The sequence below is a fragment of the Lynx rufus genome, unplaced genomic scaffold (genome assembly GCF_022079265.1).
Source record: "Lynx rufus isolate CCGP_SWC_20201006 ecotype Redwood Valley unplaced genomic scaffold, mLynRuf1.p SCAF_2, whole genome shotgun sequence".
Lineage (NCBI taxonomy): Eukaryota > Metazoa > Chordata > Mammalia > Carnivora > Felidae > Lynx > Lynx rufus.
Window position 1 is genome coordinate 186,674,429 of NW_025814834.1, and position 23,512 is coordinate 186,697,940.

At 38.3% G+C, this 23,512-nt stretch overlaps 1 protein-coding gene and 1 pseudogene across 1 annotated transcript in view; both read left to right on the forward strand.

Moving 5' to 3' along the window:
• The first annotated feature begins 320 nt into the window (after positions 1-320).
• Positions 321-23,512, forward strand: part of TESK2 (testis associated actin remodelling kinase 2) — a 106,033-nt gene continuing 82,841 nt past the window's right edge. The window contains exon 1 of the mRNA XM_047083771.1: positions 321-626. Coding sequence (XP_046939727.1) covers positions 405-626 — 222 coding nt within the window. The 5' untranslated portion in view covers positions 321-404. The remainder of the gene's footprint in view (positions 627-23,512) is intronic.
• On the forward strand, positions 17,529-20,314 carry LOC124515786 (60S ribosomal protein L36-like; annotated as a pseudogene).

Below are 23,512 nucleotides of genomic sequence, written 5' to 3' on the forward strand. Positions count from 1 at the left end.
ATGAAATGATGACCTATGTACAGCTTTTATACTATGATTCCTAGAATGGGTGCTCAATGAATGATAGATATTATTGTTATTTTGTTTTTTAGAATGCAGTTGATATTTATTATAGCCTACTCTAAAGACTGACTACATTTTGGGCTTTAAATATATCAGTATTTTTGAAGGTAAAGGTATAAAGTATATTTTTTAGATCTGAAAATCAGGACCTAGAATGTGAAAGAGGAAATATTTTTACATTGATAATTCATTGGTTTGCATGTATTTATTCATTAATGGTTTTAATGAAATATCTTTCTGATATCTCTTTTAGCATCAAACCGGAAGAGAAGTAAAACTCAACAAAATCGTATTATGTGTGGAGTTCCTTCTTAAAAGAAGAAAAAGTGATTATTGAGACTATGGATCGGAGCAAACGGAATTCAATTGCAGGCTTTCCTCCACGTGTGGAGCGTCTTGAAGATCTTGAAGGAGGTGGTGGGGGAGATGGGAACATGACCCAGGTGGGAAGAGTTTGGCCATCTTCATATCGAGCTCTTATAAGTGCCTTTTCTAGACTGACGCGTTTAGATGACTTCACCTGTGAAAAAATAGGGTCTGGCTTCTTCTCTGAAGTGTTCAAGGTGAGTGATGCCTCTGCTTTTCTCATAGTGTCTTGTTGATAATCAGCTTTACTACGGAGTTGATAATTGTGTTTAATTATGACATATCCTTTGCCTAGTTGAGGTGAGGGTGCTGTGCATCTTGATCAGTGTTCTAAATTTTCCTCTCCTCCGGCTTTGGGACTGTTGGTGGCCATGGGCCTGGCCAGTGCTATGTGTGCTTTTGCTGGTCCATGTGTGACACCATGACCCTGGCCAGTATACTGGGTCTCACTTGGGGTTTGCTACCAGATGCAGTCAACATGCAGGAGAATGCAGGAGGGTTCTGGGGATGCCCTGAGCCAGCCAGCAGTTTGGAGTTACCTTGAAGATGGAAATTCATGTGATTTACATCATATCTGCTCCTTCCATTTATGCCTGGGAGGCCTGACCTGCCCCTTTTCCATCAGCGCCTAGAGTCAGAACCTGGATATTTTTGTATTTACTTGGTGGTGCCCAATCACTGCCTCAGACACTTTGGAGATGGAGGGGATGACTGGGAGAATTTTACCATTGGGAGTTGTACATAATAGTTGTTTATATCCTATTTTTTCCTCTTTCCATCTCTCCAGAGACATTTATCAAGGCCCTTATTTTGATCAAAAAAATAAATTAATTAAAAAAATAAACTGTCCTCTCACACTATAAACTTCTAGGCTATCTTATTTTAATTATAAAAATAATACATGCTGATCAAAAATTCAAATAATATAGGAGTATCTTCCACTCCCCCTCCCTATATATATCTCTCTCTAATAGTAAGCATTATTAACAATTTGGTATGTATACTTCTGGATCCTTTTCTGTGCTTATACATATATTATACACAGACATCTTATATACATATATAAAAATTTATATATAAATGTAAGAAAATACACATATATACCCACTCATATAGTTTTTATTTGGTTATTTTTTTTTTCAACGTTTTTTATTTATTTTTGGGACAGAGAGAGACAGAGCATGAACGGGGGAGGGGCAGAGAGAGAGGGAGACACAGAATCGGAAGCAGGCTCCAGGCTCCGAGCCATCAGCCCAGAGCCTGACCAGAGCCTGACCAGAGCCTGACGCGGGGCTCGAACTCACGGACCGCGAGATCGTGACCTGGCTGAAGTCGGACGCTTAACCGACTGCGCCACCCAGGCGCCCCTATTTGGTTATTTTTTAATAAAGTTGAGCCCTTAATGCTTCCAAGTATTCCTATTTCCCAAGTTCACTTACTCTCCCAGAACATTATTTCATACTTTTTCTTCTCTCATCAAAACCTCAGTACTTCTTTTCAGTGATGAGCTTGCTTCCTAATTCACTGAGAAAACTGAAGCAAGCTGGAGAACTTCCACAGCCTCCTATCACCACAAATACCTAGTAATCCAGTATCCTTACCCACTTACTCAGTCTTTATACCTGTCACTATGGATGAACTACCCATGTTCCAATTTAAGCCATATTTCAAGTTCCAGGTGTTTTTTTTTAAATTTTAATGTTTATTATTTTTGAGAGAGAGAGAGAGCGCGAGCAGGGGAGTGGCAGAGAGAGAGGGAGACACAGAATCTGAAGCAGGCTCCAGGCTCCAAGCTGTCAGCACAGAGCCCGATGCAGGGCTCGAACGTACAAAAACTCAAGATCATGATCTGAGCCGAAGTTGGACTCTTAACTGACTGAGCCACCCAGGAGCCCCCCTTTGCCCATTAAAAAAAAAAAAATTAATTCCACTATACTTAATATACAGTGTATATTAGTTTCATGTATACAATGGTGATTCAACAATTCTGTACATTACTCAGTGCTCATCATGATAAGTGTACTCTCTCTCTCTCTCTCTCTCTCTTTTTTTTTAATGTTTCGTTTTTGAGAGATAGAGACAGTGCAAATGAGGAAGGGGCAAAGAGAGGGAGACACAGAATCCAAAGTAGGCTCCAGGCTCTGAGCTGTCAGCACAGAGACTGATGCAGGGCCAGAACCCAGGAACCATGAGATCATGACCTGAACTGAAGTTGGATGCTTAACGACTGAGCCACCCAGGCACCCCATGATAAGTGAACTCTTTATCCCCTTCGCCTATTTGATCAATCTCCCAGCCCACCTCCCCTCTCGTAACCATCATTTTGTTCTCTATAGTTAAGGGTCTGTTTTTTGTTTTGTCTCTTTTTTTCCTTTGTCCATATATTTTGTTTCTTAAATTCCACATATAGGTGAAATCTTATGGTATTTGTCTCTTTATCTGACTAACCTATTTCACTTAGCATTACATCCTCTAGATTCATCCATGGTGTTGCAAATGGCAAGATTTTATTCTTTTTTTATGGCTGAATAATATTCTGTTGTATATAAATATACCACATCTTTTTTATCCATTCATCTAATGATGGACACTTGGGTTGCTTCCACATTTTGGTTATTGTAGATAATGCTTCAATAAACATAGGAGTGCATATATTTTTTCAAATTAGTATCTTTGTATTCTTTGTGTGAATACTTAGTAGCAGAATTACTGGATCATATGGTAGTTGTATTTTTAATTTTTTGAGGAACATCCATATGTTTTCCACAGTAGCTGTACCAGTTTGCATTTAAAAAAAATTTTTTTTTTAACGTTTATTTATTTTTGAGATAGAGAGAGACAGAGCATGAACGGGGGAGGGTCAGAGAGAGGGAGACACAGAATCTGAAACAGGCTCCAGGCTCTGAGCTGTCAGCACAGAGCCTGACGCGGGGCTTGAACTCACGGACCGTGAGATCATGACCTGAGCCGAAGTCAGCTGCTTAACCGGCTGCTTAACCGAGCCACCCAGGCGCCCCCCAGTTTGCATTTTGACCAACAGTGCATGAGGGTTCTTTTTTCTCTATATCCTCCCTAACACTTGTTGTTTCTTGTGCTTTAATTTTAGCCATTCTGACAGTTGTGAGGTGCTATCTCACTGTGGTTTTGATTTGCATTTCCCTGATGATTAGTGATGCTGAGCATATTTTCATGTGTCTGTTGGCAGTTCCTTTGCCCATTTTTGAATTGGGTTGCATTTATATGTATGTATATGAGTTGAAAATATTTTCTCCTATAGATTGTCTTTTAACTCTCTTGATTGTGTCCTTTGATATATACAAGTTTTAAATTATGATTAAGTCCAGTTTATCTATTTTTTCTTGGGTTGCTTGTGCTTTTTGGTGTGATATCCAAGAAATTATTGCCAAATCCAATATCATGAAGATTTCCCCCAGTGTTTTCCTGTAAGAGTTTTATAGATTTAGGTCTTTGCATTTAGGTCTTTGATCCACTCAAGTTAACTTTTGTATGTGGTGTAATGTAAATAGTAATGTGTTTTTAATTTTAAATTCCAGTTGTTCATTACTGGTGTATATGAATGTGACTGACTTTTTTTACACTAACCTTGTATCCTGAAGCCTTATTATAATTGCTTATCAGTCCCAGGAGGTTTTTTTAATAGATTCTTTAGGATTGCTACATAGATGATTATGTCATCTGTGAACAAAGACAGTTTTATCTTTTTTCCTTCCAACCTGTATATGTTATTTTATCTTATCTATTAGCTAGGACTTATAGTATGATGTTAAAATGCAGTAGTGAGGGAGCACCTGGGTGGGCTCAGCCAGTTAGGGATCTAACTCTTCATTTCGGCTCAGGTCATGATCTCACAGTGGTGAGATGGAGCCCTGTGTTGGGCTCTATGCTGAGTGCGGAGCCTGCTTGGGATTCTCTCTCTCCCTCTCTCTCTCTGTTCCTCCCCTGCTCATGCTTTCTCTTTCTCTCAAAATAAATAAACAAACATTAAAAAAAAAGAAAAGAAAAGCAGTAGAGAGAAGGTACATCCGTACCATTTTCCTAATCTTAACCAGAAAGCTTTGAGTTTTTCACCATTAACATAACGTTTGCTGTAGGGTTTTGTTTTTTTTTTAAAGATTAAAAAAATTTTTTTTAATGTTTACTTTTGAAGTAGAGACAGAGTGTGAGCAGGGGCAGGGGCAGAGAGAGGGGGAGACAAAGAATTTGAGGCAGGCTCCAGGCTCTGAGCTGTCAGCACAAAGCCTGACATGGGCCCGAACTCATAAACTGCTAGATCATGACCTGACCTGAAGTCTGACATTTAACTGATTGAGCCACCCAGGCACCTCTGTTATTTAATTTCTAATGATGATCAGAGAAAATGATGTACATGATGTCTACCTTTTAGAGTATACTTAGATTTTGTTTTGACCTAATACATGGTCTTTTTTTTTTTTTTTTTGGCCAATGTGTTTGAAACAAGTATTAATTCTCTGTTTTATGTGTTTGTTTGCATAAAGTTCTATATGTGTCTTTTCATTTCTATCTTCTATCTTATTTAGAAATTCTCTATATTTCCATGTTACAAATAAAATTATCATTTTTTAATCTTATGATTTTACTACTTATATTTAAATATTTGATCTATCTGGAATTCATCATTCAGTTGTACCAGCAATATTTATTATGTATTTAATATTTTTCTCACTGATTGGAAAATTTACTGAATTTTCCTAAGTATTTTGGTATGTTTCAAGGTCTGTTTTCTTAGGTCTGTTTAATCTGTTGCCTTGATTTGTCTGTTCATATACTAGTACACACTGTTATAACTTAATCATTGCAACTTTATTTTAATATCTGGTTAGTCTAGTTCTCTATCATTATTCTTCCTTTTCAGAATTGTCTTGGTTATTCTTCCTTATTTTTTATGTGAGATTTATCTATTTTTAAAACTTTTTTATTTTAATTAGGCTCCAAATCCAATATGGGGCTTGAAATCACAACCCTGGGATCAAGAGTTGCATGCTTTACTGACTGAGCCAGCCAGGCACCCCTTTAGGTGACTTTTAGAATCAATCAGCTTGTCAGTTTCCTAAAGCATACTATTGCCATTTTTATTGAGGTTAGAGAGAATTCATAAATTTAGGGAGAATTAATGTCTTTATGGTATTGAATCTTTTATGTAAGTACATTCCATACCTTTATTTTGTATCTCTTCAAGTATTTTGTGCCCCTTTGTAGACATCAGAAATTTTTTAGCTTGCACATTTTCTGCAACATTTATTCTTAGTTTTTTCTCTTTTCTATTGCAATTGTAAATTGGAGCTCTCCTTCCATTATATCTTCGGTTTGTTGTTTGCATATGAGGACTACTAAATTTTGCATATTAATTTTGATGCAGCCAACATACTGAATTAAAAACAATTTTTTTTAAATGCTTATTCATTTTTGAGACACAGAGACAGAGCACAAGTGGGGGAGGGGCAGAAGGAGAGGGAGACACAGAATCCAAAGCAGGCTCCAGGCTCTGAGCTGTCAGCACAGAGTCCAACACGGGGCTTGAACTCATGAACTATGAGATCATGACCTGAGTGGAAACCAACTGAGCCACCTAGGCTCCCCTAACATACTGAATTATTAATGTTTGTGATAGATTTTCAGTTGATTTGTTTTGGTTTTCCAGGTTTATAATCATGTTAGCTATAAATGATGATATGTTTATTTATTTCTTATTTTTATACCTCACTTTTTCTCAACCAACTGCAATGACTAATACTTCCTAAAATATTAATAGTGATATTTGTCATCTTTGTTTTGTTCCTGACTTTAATGGGAATGCTTGTAGTGTTTCCTAATTAATATGATTTGGAGGCTGAAATAAATATATTTTATTCTATTAGATCTTTAAAATATTAACAAAAATCTTCTATTTTCTTAAGAATTATTTTTATGAAGAATGGATGTTGAATTTTACCACATGTCTTCTCAGAATCTATGGTATGATGGTTACTTTTATGTGTCAACTTGACAGGGCCACCAAGTACCCAGATATTTGGTTAAACATTATTTGGGTGTGTCTGTGAGAGTGTTTTTGGATGAGATTAACATTTGAATCAGTAGATGTAAGTAAAATAGATTGCCCTCCCTAATGTGGGTGGCCCTCATCGAAACATTTGAAGATCTGAATAGAATAAAAAGGCTGACCTTCTTATAATTAAGAGGGGAACCCTTCCTGCCTGACTGCTTGAGTTGGGACATTGGTCTTTTTCTGCTTTTGGATTGGAACCAAAATATTCTTGGGCCTTGAGACTGCAGCTTTTGGATTTGAACTTATATCGTTGGCCCTCCTGGATCTCAGGCCTTCGGACTTGGACTGGAACTACACCATTGTCTCTCCTGGGTCTCCAGCTTGCTGACTGCAGATCTTGGAACTTCTCAGCTTCCATTATCATGTGAGCCAATTCTTAATAATAAATCTCTTTCTCTCTGTATATATCCTATTAGTTCTGTTCCTCTGGAGAACTCTAATACATATGGTGATAAAACTATTTTTTTCTTTTGATCTCTTAGTAAAGTGACTTGTATTAGTAGGTGTTCTAATAGTGAGCCATCCTTGCATTCCTGGTATATTATTCTTTCATGTGCTGCTAACTTCTTTTTGCTGGGGGTTTTTGCCTTGATATTTGTGAGACTTGTCTGTGGTTTTCTCTTTCATGCTTTTGTTATTAGTTTTGGTAGCAATGTTATTCTTACCTCAAAAAAAATTATTTTGAAGTCTTTTCCCCCCTATGCTTTGGAACAGTTGAAATAGTTTTGGAATTACTCCTTAAGAATTCATTAATATAGAATTCTCCTGTGCAATGTTTGGTCAGGTACTTTGATACTTTTCCTTTTCTTCTGGGGTAATTGGTCTATTTAGATTTTTGTTTCTTCTGGGTCAATTTTGGTAAATTATATTTTACTAAAAAGTTATTATTTCTTATAGGGTTTCTAATATACTTGCATAGAAATGAGTAAATTTTGACTTAAATCTTTTGTTTGTTTAAGTAACTTTTAGATTAGTTACAACTCTTGGAGTATAGACCCTACACTATTTGGTCTGTTGGTCCTTTTTCATAGATTTTCATTTCTCCTGTGATTTATAATTTTTTTATTGAAAATCTGTTTTCAGTGGGAGACGATTTCCCCTGGAGTTCTTTTTTTTTAAAAAGGATTTCTTTTCTTTTTTTTTTTAATGTTTATTTATTTATTTTGAGAGAGAAAGAGAGAGCATGAGGAGGGGAGGGGCAGACAGAGAGGAGGAGAGAATCCCAAGCAGGCTTCTTGCAGTCAGCACAGAGCCAGACATGGGGCTCGAACTCACAAACCATGAGATCATGACCTGAGCTGAAATCCAGAGTCAGATACTTAACCTACTGAGCCACCCAGGTGCCCCTCCCTTGGAGCTCGTGTGTGTGTGTATGTGTGTGTGTGTTTTAATGTTTATTTATTTTTGAGAAAGAGAGAAACAGTACAAGTAGGGGAGGGGCAGAGAGAGACACACAGAATCTGAAGCAGGCTTCAAGCTCCAAACTCCAAACTCCAAGCTGTCAGCACAGAGCCCGATGTGGGGCTTAAACTCAGGAACTGAGTGATCATGACGTGAGCTGAAGTTGGATGCCCAACCAACTGAGCCACCCAGGTGCCCCGAGTTCTTTTGTTCTAAGTTGTGGATGTACTTAATATAGTGGTCTCACATTTGCCTCTGCTGGAGTCATATAGGTTCTAGATCTGAACCTAAAAGCTTTATTTTGATTTCTTGGCTCAGGCTTTCTGTATAGATCTCAAACCTGAACTTGATTTTCATAGTTGGCTTTTATTCCTCATTTAAGGCAGTAGGATCTAGCATTATCCTACTATAAATGCCTACTATGAAAAGGAGAAAGCTAGTTAACATTATTTCATGGTATTTTAGAAAGTAATTAGTTAATTTTATGGTGAGGACATTATCATTGGGAAAGAGAGAAATTTGTCTATTTATTTATTCTGCATGTAATAGTCTGATACAGGGTTTGATAAACTATAGCCTGCCACTTTTTTTGTAAATAAAGTTTTATTGCAACACATCCACACCCATTTGTCAGTATGTATGTTTTATGGTTGCCTTTGTGCTACAATAACAGATTTAAATAGTTGTAACAAAGACCACGTGGCCCTTCAAGCCTAAGGTATTTACTCTCTGACCCTTTACAGAAAAAGTTTGCCAACTCCTGGTCTGATAACTATAATGCAGCTAGGATATGGTTAGTTTTTATCTTTGATTACAAAGTACAAATGACTACAGAGTTTTAAAGGTCAGGTTAAATAAAAAGTGCATCACTGGCAATAAAAGGAAATATTTGATTTCTGGTATGGGAGATAGAAATTATGCAGATAATTTAAGGACTTTCAGTTGCTTTAGATAGCAAAAGGAAGACTGGTTGATGGATGACTTTACACTGAGGAATGTGGATTTATGTGACTTGCTTGTATTCCTTTAAAATAATTCAGTTTTAGAATTTAGGACCTTCTGGTCACTCATCCTTAAAAATAGATCTTTGTTATGTTTATGTGTTCCAGAAATGGATTTATACAAACCCAAAAGACAAGCCTTCTCTTTTAGGTGTATTCAGCTTCTGTATTTCACAAAAAATGTGTTTGTTTTTAAGGTTAATGATAAGTTTAGCTAATCTACTGTTAGGAAATAATTAAGGCAGATGGACTTGGACTGGAGCAGTTGTTCTCAACTGGGGGCAGTTTTGCTCTGAACGTGATATTTGACAGTGTTTGAAGTTATTTTTGGTTGTCACAATTAGGCAGTGAATGCTACTGGTATCTAGTGGGTAGGGGCCAGGGATGTCACAAAACATCCTATAATTCACAGGACAGTGCTCTGCAACACAGAATTATATGGCCTTAAATGTTAATAGTGCTGAGGTTATAAATCTGTGGCCTAAAAGCATAGAAAAGTTGAAAGCATTTTATAACCTCTCTTACTGAATTTGGGGAAAATATACTTCTAGAAACAAAGTAAGTTGGATTTGCATTTATAATATTTGTGAGCTTCAAATATTCACCTTTGATTGTTAGTCTTTCCTTTTCATTAAAAAAATCATGAAATAGAGATTAAGGGCAATTTCATTATTTCTAGGCAAATGACTTAGAATATTTTGGATGTTAGGGAAGGACTGAAGCATGTGTAAGTGGAGATGACATTAGTGTTTGTGTGCACATTTAATAGAGTAAGAGAGAAAAATATAAAACCAAATGGCACAGTGGACCCCACTTCTCACCTTCTGGTAAGTGAAAAATCTGTCCAGTTCCATTGTTAGCAGTGACTGACAACGTGCTTAATGTTTCCAATTAAGAGTGCTTCTTTTGGGATACAGTAGAAGGTTCTTCCTTTCTTTTTAATCTAGTCCTGTTTTGTTTGAGAATATGATTGGAAGGAGACTTTCTAGGAAGGTGATTGTTCCAATCTTTTGAGATAACTCACCTTTTATTACCCCATGATATAACTCTGTATTTTAGCATGTATTGTGAAAACTGTAAAACCTGGAATCCCATTCCAGAACAAAGTATCAATGTAGCTTTTTTCTTTTTAATAATAGCTTTACTAAGAAATAATTCACATACTATAAAATTCTCCTTTTAAAAATCTATAATTCAGTGTTTTTTAGTATATTTACAAGGTTGTGCAGCCATCATCACTGCCTAATTAAAAAATTTTTTAGCGGGGTTTCTGGGTGGCTCAGTTGGTTAAGTGTCCAACTTCAGCTCAGGTTATGATCTCACAGCTAGTAGGTTGGAGCCCTGCATATGGCTCTGTGCTGACAGCTCAGAGCCTGGAGCCTGCTTCAGATTCTGTGTCTCCCTCTTTCTCTGCCCCTCCCTCGCTCACGCTGTCTCTCTCAAAAATAAATAATCATTTAAAAAATAAATAAAAATTATTTTATCATCCTAAAAAGAAAACCTATACTCATTATTAGTGACAACTCATTTCTCCCTTCCCCCAGCCCTTGGCAACCACTATTTTACTTTCTGTCTCAATGGATTTGTCCATTCTGGACATTTCATATAAATAGAATCATATCATATGTGGCCTTTATGACTGATTTCTTTTACTTAGCATAATGTTTTCAACTTTGATCCATGTTATAGTATATATCAGTACTTCATTCCTTTTTTTAAAAAAAATTTATATTTTATTTTATATTAGAGACAGAGACAGAGACAGAGAGACAGCGAGAAGGGGAGGGGCAGAGAGACGGAGACAATGTGAAGCAGGCTCCAGGCTCTGAGCTGTCAGTACAGATCTCGACATGGGGGTTGAACTCATGAGCAGTTGAGATCATGACCTGAGCTGAAGTTGGACACTTAACCGACTGAGCCACCCAGGTGCCCCACTTCATTCCTTTTTATGTCTCAGTAATATTTCAGTGTATGGATAGTACAACATTTTGTTTATACAGTCATCTGTTGATAAACATTTGGATTGTTTTTATCTTTTGGCTATTGTGAGTAGTGCAGCTGTAAACATTCGTGTACAAGTATTTGAGTACTTGTTTTCATTTCTTTTGAGTATATACCTAGAAGTGGAATTATTGGGATATAAAGTAACTCTAAGATTTACTTTTTGAAATAGTACCAAACTGTTTTCCACATTGGCCGTATCATTTGGCATTCCCACTAGTAACATACGGGGTCCAGTTTCTCTACAATCCTGCCAAAACTTGTTATTTTCTCTTTCTTTTCTTTTTATAAAAATTATAATAACCATCCTAGTGGGTGTGAAGTACCTCATTGTAGTTTTGATTTACGTTTCCCAAATGACTAGTGATATTGAGCATTTTTTTCATGTGCTTCTTGGCCATTTGTATATCTTCTTTTGAGAAATGGCTATTCAAGTTCTTTGCACATTTTTGAATTGAGTTGTTTTTGTCGCGTTGTAGTTCTTTATATAGTATCCTTTATTTTTTCAATTTGAAAGTAGTCGTTTGTGGGGCGCCTGGGTGGCGCAGTCGGTTAAGCGTCGGACTTCAGCCAGGTCACGATCTCGCGGTCTGTGAGTTCGAGTCCCGCGTCAGGCTCTGGGCTGATGGCTCAGAGCCTGGAGCCTGTTTCCGATTCTGTGTCTCCCTCTCTCTCTGCCCCTTCCCCGTTCATGCTCTGTCTCTCTCTGTCCCAAAAATAAATAAATGTTGAAAAAAAAAATTTAAAAAAAAGAAAGTAGTCGTTTGTTAACTGTACAGATTACAAAAATAATCATGGTAGATACCTCAGTTAATCTATTTTTTTAATTAAAAAAATTTTTTTAAATTGTTTTTAATTTTATGTATGTATGTATGTATGTATGTATGTATTTACTTCCAGGTTAGTTAGCATATAGTGCAACAATGATTTTGGGAGTAGATTCCAGTGGTTCATCCCCTATGTATAACACCCAGTGCTTATCCCAACAAGTGTCTCTTAATGCTTTTTATCCATTTAGCTCATCCTACCTCACACAACCCCTGTAGCAACCCTCTGTTCTCTATATTTAAGAGTCTCTTATGTTTTGTCCCCCTCCCTGTTATTTTTGCTTCCCTTCCCTTATGTTCATCTGTTTTGTATCTTAAATTCCTCATATGAATGAAGTCATAGATATTTGTCTTTCTCTGACTGACTAATTTCACTTAGCATAATACCCTCCAGTTCCATCCACGTAGTTGCAAATGGCAAGATTTCATTCTTTTTGATTGCCGAATAGTACTCCTTGTGTATATATACCACATCTTCTTTATCCATTCATCCATCAATGGACATTTGGGCTCTTTCCATACTTTGGCTGTTGTCGATAGTGCTGCGATAAACATGGGGGTGCATGTGCTGCTTCAAAACAGCAAACCTATATCCCTTGGATAAATACCTACTAGTGCAATTGCTGGGTCCTAGGATAGTTCTATTTTTAATTTTTTGAGGAACCTCCGTACCATTTTCCAGAGTGGCTGCACCAGTTTGCGTTCCTACCAGCAGTGCAAAAGAGATCCTCTTTCTCCACATCCTTGCCAACATCTGTTACTACCTGAGTTGTAAATGTTAGCCATTCTGATAGGTGTGAGGTGGAATCTCATTGTGGTTTTGATTTGTATTTCCCTGATGATGAGTGATGTTGAGCATTTTTTCATGTGTCGGTTGGCCATCTGGATGTCTTCTTTGGAGAAGTGTCTATTCATGTCTTTTGCCCATTTCTTCACTGGATTATTTGTTTTTTGAGTGTTGAGTTTGATAAGTTCTTAATAGATTTTGGATGCTAACCCTTTATCTGATATGTAGTTTGCAAATATCTTCTTCCATTCTGTTGGTTGCCTTTTAGTTTTGCTGATTGTTTCCTTCGCTGTGCAGAAGCTTTTTATTTTGATGAGGTCCCAGTAGTTCATTTTTGCTTTTGTTTCCCTTGCCTCCAGAGACAAGTTGAGTAAGAAGTTGCTGTGGCCAAGATCAAAGAGGTTTTTGCCTGCTTTCTCCTTGAGGATTTTGATGGCTTCCTGTCTTAATTTTAGGTCTTTCATCCATTTTGAATTTATTTTTGTGTATGGTGTAAGAAAGTGGTCCAGGTTCATTTTTCTGCCATGTCGCTGTCCAGTTTTCCCAGCACCACTTGCTGAAGAGACTGTCTTTATTCCATTGGATATTCTTTCCTGCTTTGTCAAAGATTAGTTGGCCATATGTTTGTGGGTCCATTCCTGGGTTCTCTATTCTGTTCCATTGATCTCAGTGTCTGTTTTTGTGCCAGTACCATAGTGTCTTGATGGTTACAACTTTGTAGTATAGCTTGAAGTCTGGGATTGTGATGCCTCCTGCTTTGGTTTTCTTTTTCAAGATTGCTTTGGCTATTTTGGGTCTTTTCTGGTTCCCTACAAATTTTAGGATTGTTTGTTGTAGTTCTGTGAAGAATGCTGGTGTTATTTTGGTAGGGATTGCATTGAATATGTAGATTGCTTTGGGTAGTATGGACATTTTAACAACATTTATTCTTCCAGTCCAGGAGCATGGAATGTTTTTCCATTTGTGTGTGTGTGTGTGTGTGTGTGTGTCTTCTTCAATTTCTTTCATAAGCTTTCAGTAGTTTTCAGTATATAGAGTTTTCACCTCTTTGGTTAGGTTTATTCCTAGGCATTTTGTGGTTTTCGGTGCAAATGTAAATGGGGTGGATTCCTTGATTTCTCTTTCTGTCACTTCATTATTGATGTATAAGAATACAACGGATTTCTGTGCATTGATTTTATGTCCTGTGACTTTGGTGAATTCATGGATCAGTTCCAGCAGTTTTTTGGTGGAATCTTTTGGGTTCCATGTAGAGTATCATGTCATCTGCGAAGAGTGAAAGTTTTTCCTCCTTGCCGATTTGGATGCCTTATTATTATTATTTTTTAATGTTTATTTTTGAGAGACAGAGAGACAGAGCACAAATGGGGAGGAGCAGAGAGAGAGGGAGACACAGAATCTGAAGCGGTCTCCATCCAGGCTCTGAGTTGTCAGCACAGAGCCCAATGCTGGGCTTGAACCCGTGAACTGTGAGATCATGACCTGAGCTGAAGTCGGGCACTCAACTGATTGAACCACCCAGGCACCCTGCTCAGTTCATCCTTCTAATGAGCCTGTTGATCTGGTCTTCCCTGTTGTGGGCATCTCCACCTTTTGCCAAACGGGTGGTCTTTTTCTTTATTCCCCCTCATGGAGAAGATAATTTGAAGGGCCATAAGAAGTTATTTGCTTCTTTGAAATATATTCTAACAGTATAGATCTTGTGAATCAGATCCTCCATGCAGATAATGCCATATTTACCAAGAGAGTGAGCAGTCAATGTGTTATCTGTCAAGGTAATTCGCTTCTTGTTGATTTTGCCATAACCACACTTGTAGATCAGTTCATTCACTGACTTCCAGTTTGGGTACTCCCATATTTATATAGTGTCTTTTGATGCTGTTCAGTTTATCTATTTTTTTCTTTTGTTGCTTGTGCTTTTGGTATCAAATCCAAAGTCATAAAGATTTCCCCCAATGTTTTATTCTAAGAGTTCTGTAGTTTTAGCTCTTAAGTTTTGATGCTATTGTAAATGGAATTGTTTTCTTTTCCTTCTTTTCTTTTCTTCTTTTCTTTTCTTTTCTTTTCTTTTCTTTTCTTTTCTTTTCTTTCCTTCTTTCTTTCTTTCAGTTTATTTATTTTGAGAGAGAGAGCATGCGCACGCATGTGCACTGTCAGTGCAGAGCCTGACATGGGGCTTGAACTCACAAACCATGAGATCATGATCTGAGATGAAATCAAGAGTCAAGATTAACCAACTGAGCCACCCAGGCACCCCTCTTTTCTTTTCTATCTTTTTTTTATTTTTTATTTTTTATTTTTATATTTTTTATTGGGTTGCCTGGGTGGCTGAGTGGTTAACTGTGTGACTTCGGCTCAGGTCAGGATCTCATTGTTCATGAGTTTGAGCCCCGCATCAGGCTATCTGCTGTCAGCACCAAGCTGCTTCAGATCTCTGTCTCCCCCCCGCCCCCCGCCTGTCCCTCACGTGCGCACATGCTCTCTCTGTCTCTCAAAAATAAATCAGTAAATAAATAAATATTAAAAATAACAAAAAAATTTTTTATTAAAGCAAAAATGACTACAATGAAAAGAGATGAATTAAAAAAAAAAACAAAACCAGAAGAGTAATCTTTGGTTTGGGAGGATTCTTATATTCATGTAATGAGGACCCTTTAATTTTAGCAGTGGAAGTGTTGGAATGCTGACATAAGATCAAGTTAGGAAAAGAACACCAATATCAGGTCAAAGCTAGTTGGTGTCTTCCTAAGTGACAGTAGAAGATACCACAGGGTAAAACGTGGGCGGAGCTGTACTCTTTTCACCTCAGAAGAGAACTTTATGTGCTACAAGAAGAATGCCTCAGTCACCCAGGGTTCTAGGGAAAGGAATTAGTTTCTAGCAGTATTATTATAGGGGAAATGGTTTTCTTAATTTCGTTTTTCAGATTATTTATTGCTAGTGTAAAAAAATACAATTGATGTTTGTATTTGTCTTGTATCCTATAACTTTGCTGAACTCTTTTATTTTTTAGAATTTTGGAATTTTCTTTTTTAAAGTTTATTTATTTGAGAGAGAGAGAGAGACAATGAGAGAGTAAGTGGGGGAGAAGCAGAGAGAGGAAGAGAATCCCAAGCAGGCTTTGCGTTGTCAGCACAGAGCCCGACGCAGCGCTCAGACCCACGAAACATGAGATCATGACCTGAGCCAAAACTGAGAGTCAGATGCTTAACTGACTGAGCCATCCAGGTGCCCCTAGAATTTTCTATGTACAAGATCACGTCACCTGCTTAACATAAATCTTGACTATATAAGTTTTCTCCTCTCCCATACCTAGACCCTTGCACAGTCTGAGTTACATGCCCGTTGTCTTCACAGAAACTTGTTACTTTTATCATATTCTGTTGAAATGATCTATTTAAAGTGTCTGTCATCCCACTTAGCTTTAAGCTCCATGAGGATAGGGACTATGTGTTATTTACTTTTGTTTTGCCAGGGTATAGCACTGTGCCTGGCATAGAATAGGCATCCATCCATCCATCCATCCATTCACTATGTTGTGGTTCTTCTATATGTTAGGCATTGTGCTAAGTGCTGAGATACAGTAATGATTAAGACTTGTTATTCTTGCCATTGTGGAATTTATAATCTAATGGTAAATATTTATATTAAGTAATTACAAGGGTGATTACAACACAAAGAGAAACATGGCATATTAGTTTCCTATTGCTGCATAGCAGTATTACCATGAATGTAATAGTTGAAAAGAATACGTATTTATGATATCTTTTTCTGTGGTTCAAGAGTCCAGGCAGGACTTGGCTGGGTCCCCTGCTCCATGGTCTCACAAAGCTGTAATTAAGGTGTCAGGTTGGGTGGAGATCCTGACTGGCTCAGTCAGAAGAGGGTGTGACTCTTGATCTCAGGCTTGTGAGTTCAAGCCCCATGTTGGGTGTAGAGATTACTTAAATAAATTAAAAAAAACTTTTACAAAATGGTGTCATCTGGGGCTGACATCTTATCTGGGGCTCAACTGGGGAAGGATTTGCTACTAAGCTCATGTGGTTGGTGGCAGCATTCAATTCCTTGCAGGCTGTTGAATTCAGGGCTTCAGCTTGATATGTTTCATATTGGCAGCTTGAGTCTTTGAAGCTAGTAAGCGAGTCTTCTAGTAAGATAGGTTACAATCTTATGTGACATTTAGGTCACAGTTAATTCATTTTTTTCTTCTTATTTATTTATTTTTTAAATTTATTTTTTTTGGAGAGTGCAAGCAGGGGGGGTGCAGAGAGAGGGGGACAGAGAATCTGAAGCCGGCTCTGTGCTGACAGGCTGACAGCAGTGAACCCGATGTGGAGCTTGAACTCACGAACTGCAAGATCATGAACTGAGCTGAAGTCGGATACTCAACCGACTGAGCTACCCAGGTGCCCCGCAGTTAATTCATTTTTGATGTTTTAAATTTTGAGTCACCTTTGCCATATTGTATTGGTTAAAAGTAAGTCACAGACCCTGCCCAGGCTCAAGGGGAAAGGATCACACAATGGCATGAACACTAGGGGTAGGGATCATGGGAGCCAGTCTAGAGTCTATTGCCACACATGGATTGTAATGGGAGTACAAAAAAGTCATTGTCTAATTTGGAGCGGGAGAATGCTCTTCTTGAGAAAGTGAAGTTTAAGTTGAGACTTGAAGGGTAAATAAGAACTAGCCAAGTGAAGGAATAGGTTGGAGAAATGAACATTCCAAGAGGAAGGAACAATCTATTTATAGGCCTAGATGAGAGAAGTCTGAGATGCAGTTAAGGATCTCAAAGAAGTCTAGAATGGCTTCAGCAGAGGGTCGGGGAGATTGGTAAGAGATGAAATATGTTGCAGAGGTAAGCAGGGGTTTATTGTTGAGGACCTCATCATCTGTAAAGGTCCTCAAGGATAAGAATTTTCGATTTTATCTTAAGAGACTTGCTTTTAATTTTAAGTAAGTGGGTTGGAGAGGGTAAGAATTGATTCAGTTTGGCAATGGTCCAAGTGAAAGATGTGATATGTGACTGTGGCAGAAGTGTGCATGGTGGTAACTGGAATGGTGTGGAGTGAAATGATTTGAAATACTAGACATGCTTTTTAAAAATCTTTTAAAAAAAACATTTATTCGGTTTTGAGAGAGAGAGCATGAGCTGGGAGGGGCAGAGAGAGAGACAGAGGATCTGAAGCAGGTGACAGCAGAGAGCCTGATGCAGAGTTCCAACTCACCAACCGCGAGATCATGACCTGAGCTGAAGTCAGACGCTTAACCAACTGAGCCACCCACCCAGGTGCCTCTAGACATGCGGTTTAATTTACCAACTTAAGTATGCTTATAAAAAAATTGAGAGATACTTTGAAGGTATTAACTGTAGCATTTGGTGAATGCTTAGATGTGATGGTGAGAGGAAGGAGGAATCAAAGATGATTTCAAGTACAAGTAGCTGGATGTTTGAACTCTGAAGGAGGAATGTATTTGATGATTTCAGATTTGGATTAGAATGTGAAACCTCTACAAGCAGTTAACATTTAGAGTTCAGAAGACAGATCTGGCTTGGAAATGTAGATATAAGAGCTATTAACATAGAGTAACTGGGAGTGGCTGGGTAGCTCAGTCGGTTAAGCAGCCGACTTCGGCTCAGGTCATGCTCTCCCGGCTGTGAGTTCGAGCCCCGCGTCGGGCTCTGTGCTGACAGCTCAGAGCCTGGAGCCTGTTTCAGATTCTGTGTCTCCCTCTCTCTGACCCTCCCCCGTTCGTGCTCTGTCTCTCTCTGTCTCAAAAATAAATAAACGTTAAAAAAAATAAAAAAAAAACATAGAGTAACTGAAGCCATGAGTATGAATGATGTTATACAGGGAGTATAAACAGACAGAAGAGAGCCTGGGACCAAGTATTGAGGAACTCAAACATTTAAGGATTGAGTAGAGGAAGGAAGAGCTGGAATACAAGAGTAGAGGAAGGAAGGAGCCTGAATACAAGTAGTAAGAGGGTAAGAGTACCGGTGTGTGTATCTGTGTACCTGTGTGTTAGTGAGTGAGAGAGAGAGACTTGATGAAGAAATTTGAACCTAGGATGAACACAAAGTTTGTGTTCTTTTCACTGTACCCTGTATAACAATGCCTACCTTGTAATGTTGGAAGGATCAAATGAAATGTGTAGAGCATCTTGTACAATGTTTTGTCGATCGAGCAAATAGTAGCTTTTGTTATTTTAGATGTTATTTTCTCTATTTTATTTTTGCACAACAGTTCAAATTTGATCTTAGGTTAGCCCACTATTTTTAGATGTGATTTCATTTTTAAAAATTTTATTATTGTTATTTTTATTAGAGAGAGAGAGCACAAGTGGGGAAGAGGAGTGGGAGGGGAGAGAGAGGAGAGAGAATCCCAAGCAGTCTCCATGCTGAGTGAGGACCCGACCCAGGGCTCAATCACATGACCGCAGGACCAAGCCTAAATCAAGAGTCTGTCGCTTAACTAACTGGGCCAATAACTGAGCCCCAGATATGATTTCATTTTTGATGGTCATGTGATATCAAATGCCTTCTTTTCTTATAATTATCATATTTTTCATAGCGTGATTGCCTTTTCTCTCCTTTGTACCTCCTGTATACCCTATATAGACTTTTATCAGAGCAATGCTACATTTTATGACTTTTTTTTTTACGTGTTTGCGTTTCTCTGTTAGATCAGACCTCCCTATGTTTTTCATCTCTGTGTCTTTAGTACTTGGCACAGACTCTGCCAAGTAGTGGGTACTCACTAAATATTTGTTGCATGAAAAAAACCCCATATATACGTTATAAGAATATGTAGAATTTGCTAATCAAATGTACACCTGAAACTAATATAACACTGTATGTCAATTATACTTCAGTATAAAAAGAAAGAAAGAAAAGAATGCATTGAGAAGCAACATGAGAGAGAGATAGACTCTGGAGCTAGACTGCCTCTGTTTGAGCCTTTAAAAATTTTTTTTTTCTAAACCCAATATGAGGGTCGAACTCACAACCCTGAGATCAAGAGTCAACATGCTGCACCACCTGAGCCAGGCAGGCACCCCTATACTGACTCTATTTGAATCTTGGCTCTACCACTTATAAGCTTTCTGACCTTGGGCAAGTTACTTGACTTCTGTGCCTCAGTTTCTGCATCTGCAAAATGGAGGTAATGATAGTACCTACCTTATGGGGTTGTTGAGCAGATGTAATGAGCTAGTATATGTAAAGTATTTAGAATACTGTCTAGTATATAATATACCCTATATAAGGGCTAGTTATTATTTCTATTACAAATGCAATTAAGATTTTGAATTTTGTGCTAAGTACTATGTTAAGAACTTGTATACATGATCTTTTTATTTATACAAATATTTATATTTGCCACAATAATTCTATAAGCAGTTATACTTCCATTATATAAATGAGGAAACTGCCCCTGCCCTGGAGCCATTAAGAAGCAGCAGCCGTAGCTCTGTGCTACCCTATGGCCGGGGGCCTAAACAAGGGCCATGAGATGACTAAGAACGTGAGCAAACTGAGGTATAGCTGCTGCCATAGGTGCCTCACCAAGCACACCAGGTTTGTGTGGTACACGATCCGAGAGGTATATGGCTTTGCCTCATATGAGCAGCCTGCATGGAGTTGCTCAAGGTCTCCAAGGACAATGGTGCCATCAAGTTCATCAAGAAAAAGGTGGAGACACACATCCATGCCAAGAGGAAGAGAGAGGAGCTGAGCAACATGCTGGTAGCCATGGGGAAAGTCACAGCCAAGAAGGATTGAACTCCTCCCCTCTGTATGTAATAGAAACTTTTGGAACTTGGAAAAAAAAATAATACATAAATAAATGAGGAAACTGAGGTCCAAAAATGTTTAATGTCTTGCCAATAGGTAAATGGTACAGCTAGGATTTGAATTCCTATCTGTGTAATTGATGAATGGAATATCATAGCTAATTTTGATCCAGTGTACAAGAAAAAATTTAAAGATTATTTTATTAATTTAAAAAAAATTTTTTTTCAACGTTTATTTATTTTGGGGACAGAGAGAGACAGAGCATGAACGGGGGAGGGGCAGAGAGAGAGGGCAGAATCGGAAACAGGCTCCAGGCTCTGAGCCATCAGCCCAGAGCCTGACGCGGGGCTCGAACTCCCGGACCGCCAGATCGTGACCTGGCTGAAGTCGGACGCTTAACCGACTGCGCCACCCAGGTGCCCCTATTTTATTAATTTTTATATATTTATGCTATATTTTTAGAATACTGTGTATGTGTGTGTGTGTGTGTGTGTGTGTGTGTGTGTGTGTGTATGCTTTCTTATAGAGTTCAACCTGATTCATTTTGAGTGGCAAGTATACAACTAGTTATATAAGTTAGAGGCTTGGGCGCCTGGGTGGGTCAGTTGTTAAGCATCTGACTTCAGCTCACGTTATGATCTCACGGATCATGAGCTTGAGTCCCACTTTGGGTGAGCATGAGCCCTGCTTTGGGTGAGCACAAGCTCTGCTTCTGGTGAGCATGAGCCCCGCTTTGGGTGAGCCCTGCTTCTCTCTCTCTCTCTCTCTCTGTCTCTGCTCCTCGCTCACTTGCGCTCTCTCTCTCAAAAAAAAAAAAAAAAAAAAAGAGGCAAAGTTTCTACTTTCTCCCCCTTTATATTTTCCCAAATTGACAGCATCATGTGGAAATGCCAAGCTGTAAGAAATAATAAACTTATAAACTAAAAGAGCCAGATATCTGCCATCTGCTTGGGTACTGAAAAATTGATTTATTCACATTCATGGTTATACATTTATTATTTAGTGCACATGGAGTTGTCATGCAAACTCTAAATCTGTAACAGTATTAACAGTTGTGGTATAAAGAAAGTAAGGGGAACATTTTAGTATGTGAATGTTACTTTGTTCTAAGATGTTTTATTTTTGTGCTTGGGAAGGTAAAGTTTTTGTGTTCTCTGGTGGTTTTTTCTACTTTGAGAAGTAAGATACTGGGTCTCAAAATGCTGGTGTTGCTGCAGCGGTCTTAGTGTGCCAACTGCCTACAATTTTTTAGTCTCTCAAACTACATCTTGTGAGATCTGCAAGACACTGAATCCTTTCTCTTTCAAATGTGATCATTGTCACAACCTGAATCTACAGAAACTCAAGGATTTTTCTCAAATTGTCTATATTTTCATAGTTGTGTTTGTTCTCTTCTCTTGTCTTCTCTTCTCTTCTCTTCTCTTCTCTTCTCTTCTCTTCTCTTCGGGAGAGAACATGAGTGGTTGAGAAGGGCAGAGGGAGAGAGAGAGAGAGGGAGAGAATCTTAAGTCGATGCAGGGCTCAATTCCACATACTGAGATCATGCATGACCTGAGGCGAAATCAAGAGTTGGACACTCAGCTGACTGAGCCACCCAGTGTTTGTCCTTTTCCATCTGTCTCTCTGAGACCTCACCATAAAAAGTGTTTTCATCAACACTACGTGGGATCCTGTTCTTACAGTATGTAATGACTGCATGTTTTCATAGTCACAGTGTCAGAGAAGAGTTAAGTTCTATAGTCTTGAAGGTGTATAAGGAAGCTTTTATAAAATGACTAAGAAGTAGACAGGATGATGTGAGGTAGTGAATGTTCTACCTGAGTGTGAAGGTTAGGCGTAAGCCCGTTAGCCATCTCTGGTACTGTTTAGTACCAGTTTTTAGAGTTATTGCTCTGACTGCAATGTCTGTTTATACCAAAGCTGTTTGGAGGAACAAAGTAATGAGTTCTGGGAGTAATTTGAACCTACCCCCAAACTCCAAAACATCAGTGAGCAAGATGTGTGTGGATGTGTGTGTGTGTGTTTGTCCATGTTTGTCCCCTTGTGTCAGATCAGCCATTTCAGAAGTAAATTGCCCCATATAGTCAGAGAATTAAGGTAACCTTCAGTATGAAGAATGAGATTAAAGAAGAACAAATGTAGAGAAAACTCTTCATTGTACAATATTACTCTGGCATGAAAGCAGTGTTTTATAGGAATTGAGCGCTTTTTAAAATGTTTTTCTTTTTCTTTCTTTCTTTCTTTCTTTCTTTCTTTCTTTCTTTCTATCTTTCTTTTAGGAATTGAGTGCATTTTTAACCATCAGAAAATGTTTTCAGTGTTTGAAACAGTCAAGGAAAAGAGTGGATAGAGACACTAGAGCAGCAAGGCTTGAACCTTAAGTATCTTTACATGGGGAGGGTGTGAAGAAGGAGAAGAGACAAGTAGCAGTCAGAGATAGGTTCGTAAAGTTCAAGGAAGCTGCCAGAGCTACAAATTCCAAAGAGCTGACACCGTGTTACAGACACTTACAAAAGAGGGTATAAAGAGGAAAACAAACTTCCCTCCCCACCTTCCACCACCCTTTTTAAAGGAGTTTAGCATTGAAAAGTGTGGAGAAAGAGGGTGATAACAGTCCAGTGCAACTTAGGGCTTTGCACCTTGGTAATCGTCTTTGTTGCATAGCCTTATTGTCTGTCAAAACTACTTCTTGCTAAATTTCCTATTGTGTTCCTTGTTGCATTTATCTGGTTTTGTAACCTCTTTGAGATACTGGGGGTTTCAGAGCGGGAGCTCTCCTGGGGAGGTTTGGTGTTTGGCTGGTGTGGAGGGGAAATGATGTATTTTATAGGAGGCACTGTGTATCATATGTGCACTTAAGGTTCACACACAGCAATATATGATTGGAGCTTTTGGCCCTTTTCAGTACATTTAATATAACCCCTAGAGCTGCTGTGGGAAGTTGGGCTAAGTAGTAAAGAATATTGTAGATGTCTCAGTGGGCCAAGCTCAGCACTCAGTGACAAGTGATAATTTATCAGGTAGCAAATTTTACTGTGTTCATATTGCTGTGTAGAAATACCTGCCAAGATCCTTCACTTTAATTGATATTCGGCGGGGGGGGGGGAGGGGGGACAAAAACTAGAAGCACACAAGTTGTATGGTACAACTTGCATTCACTCAGCTCGTAGAAGTATTTCTGTAAAT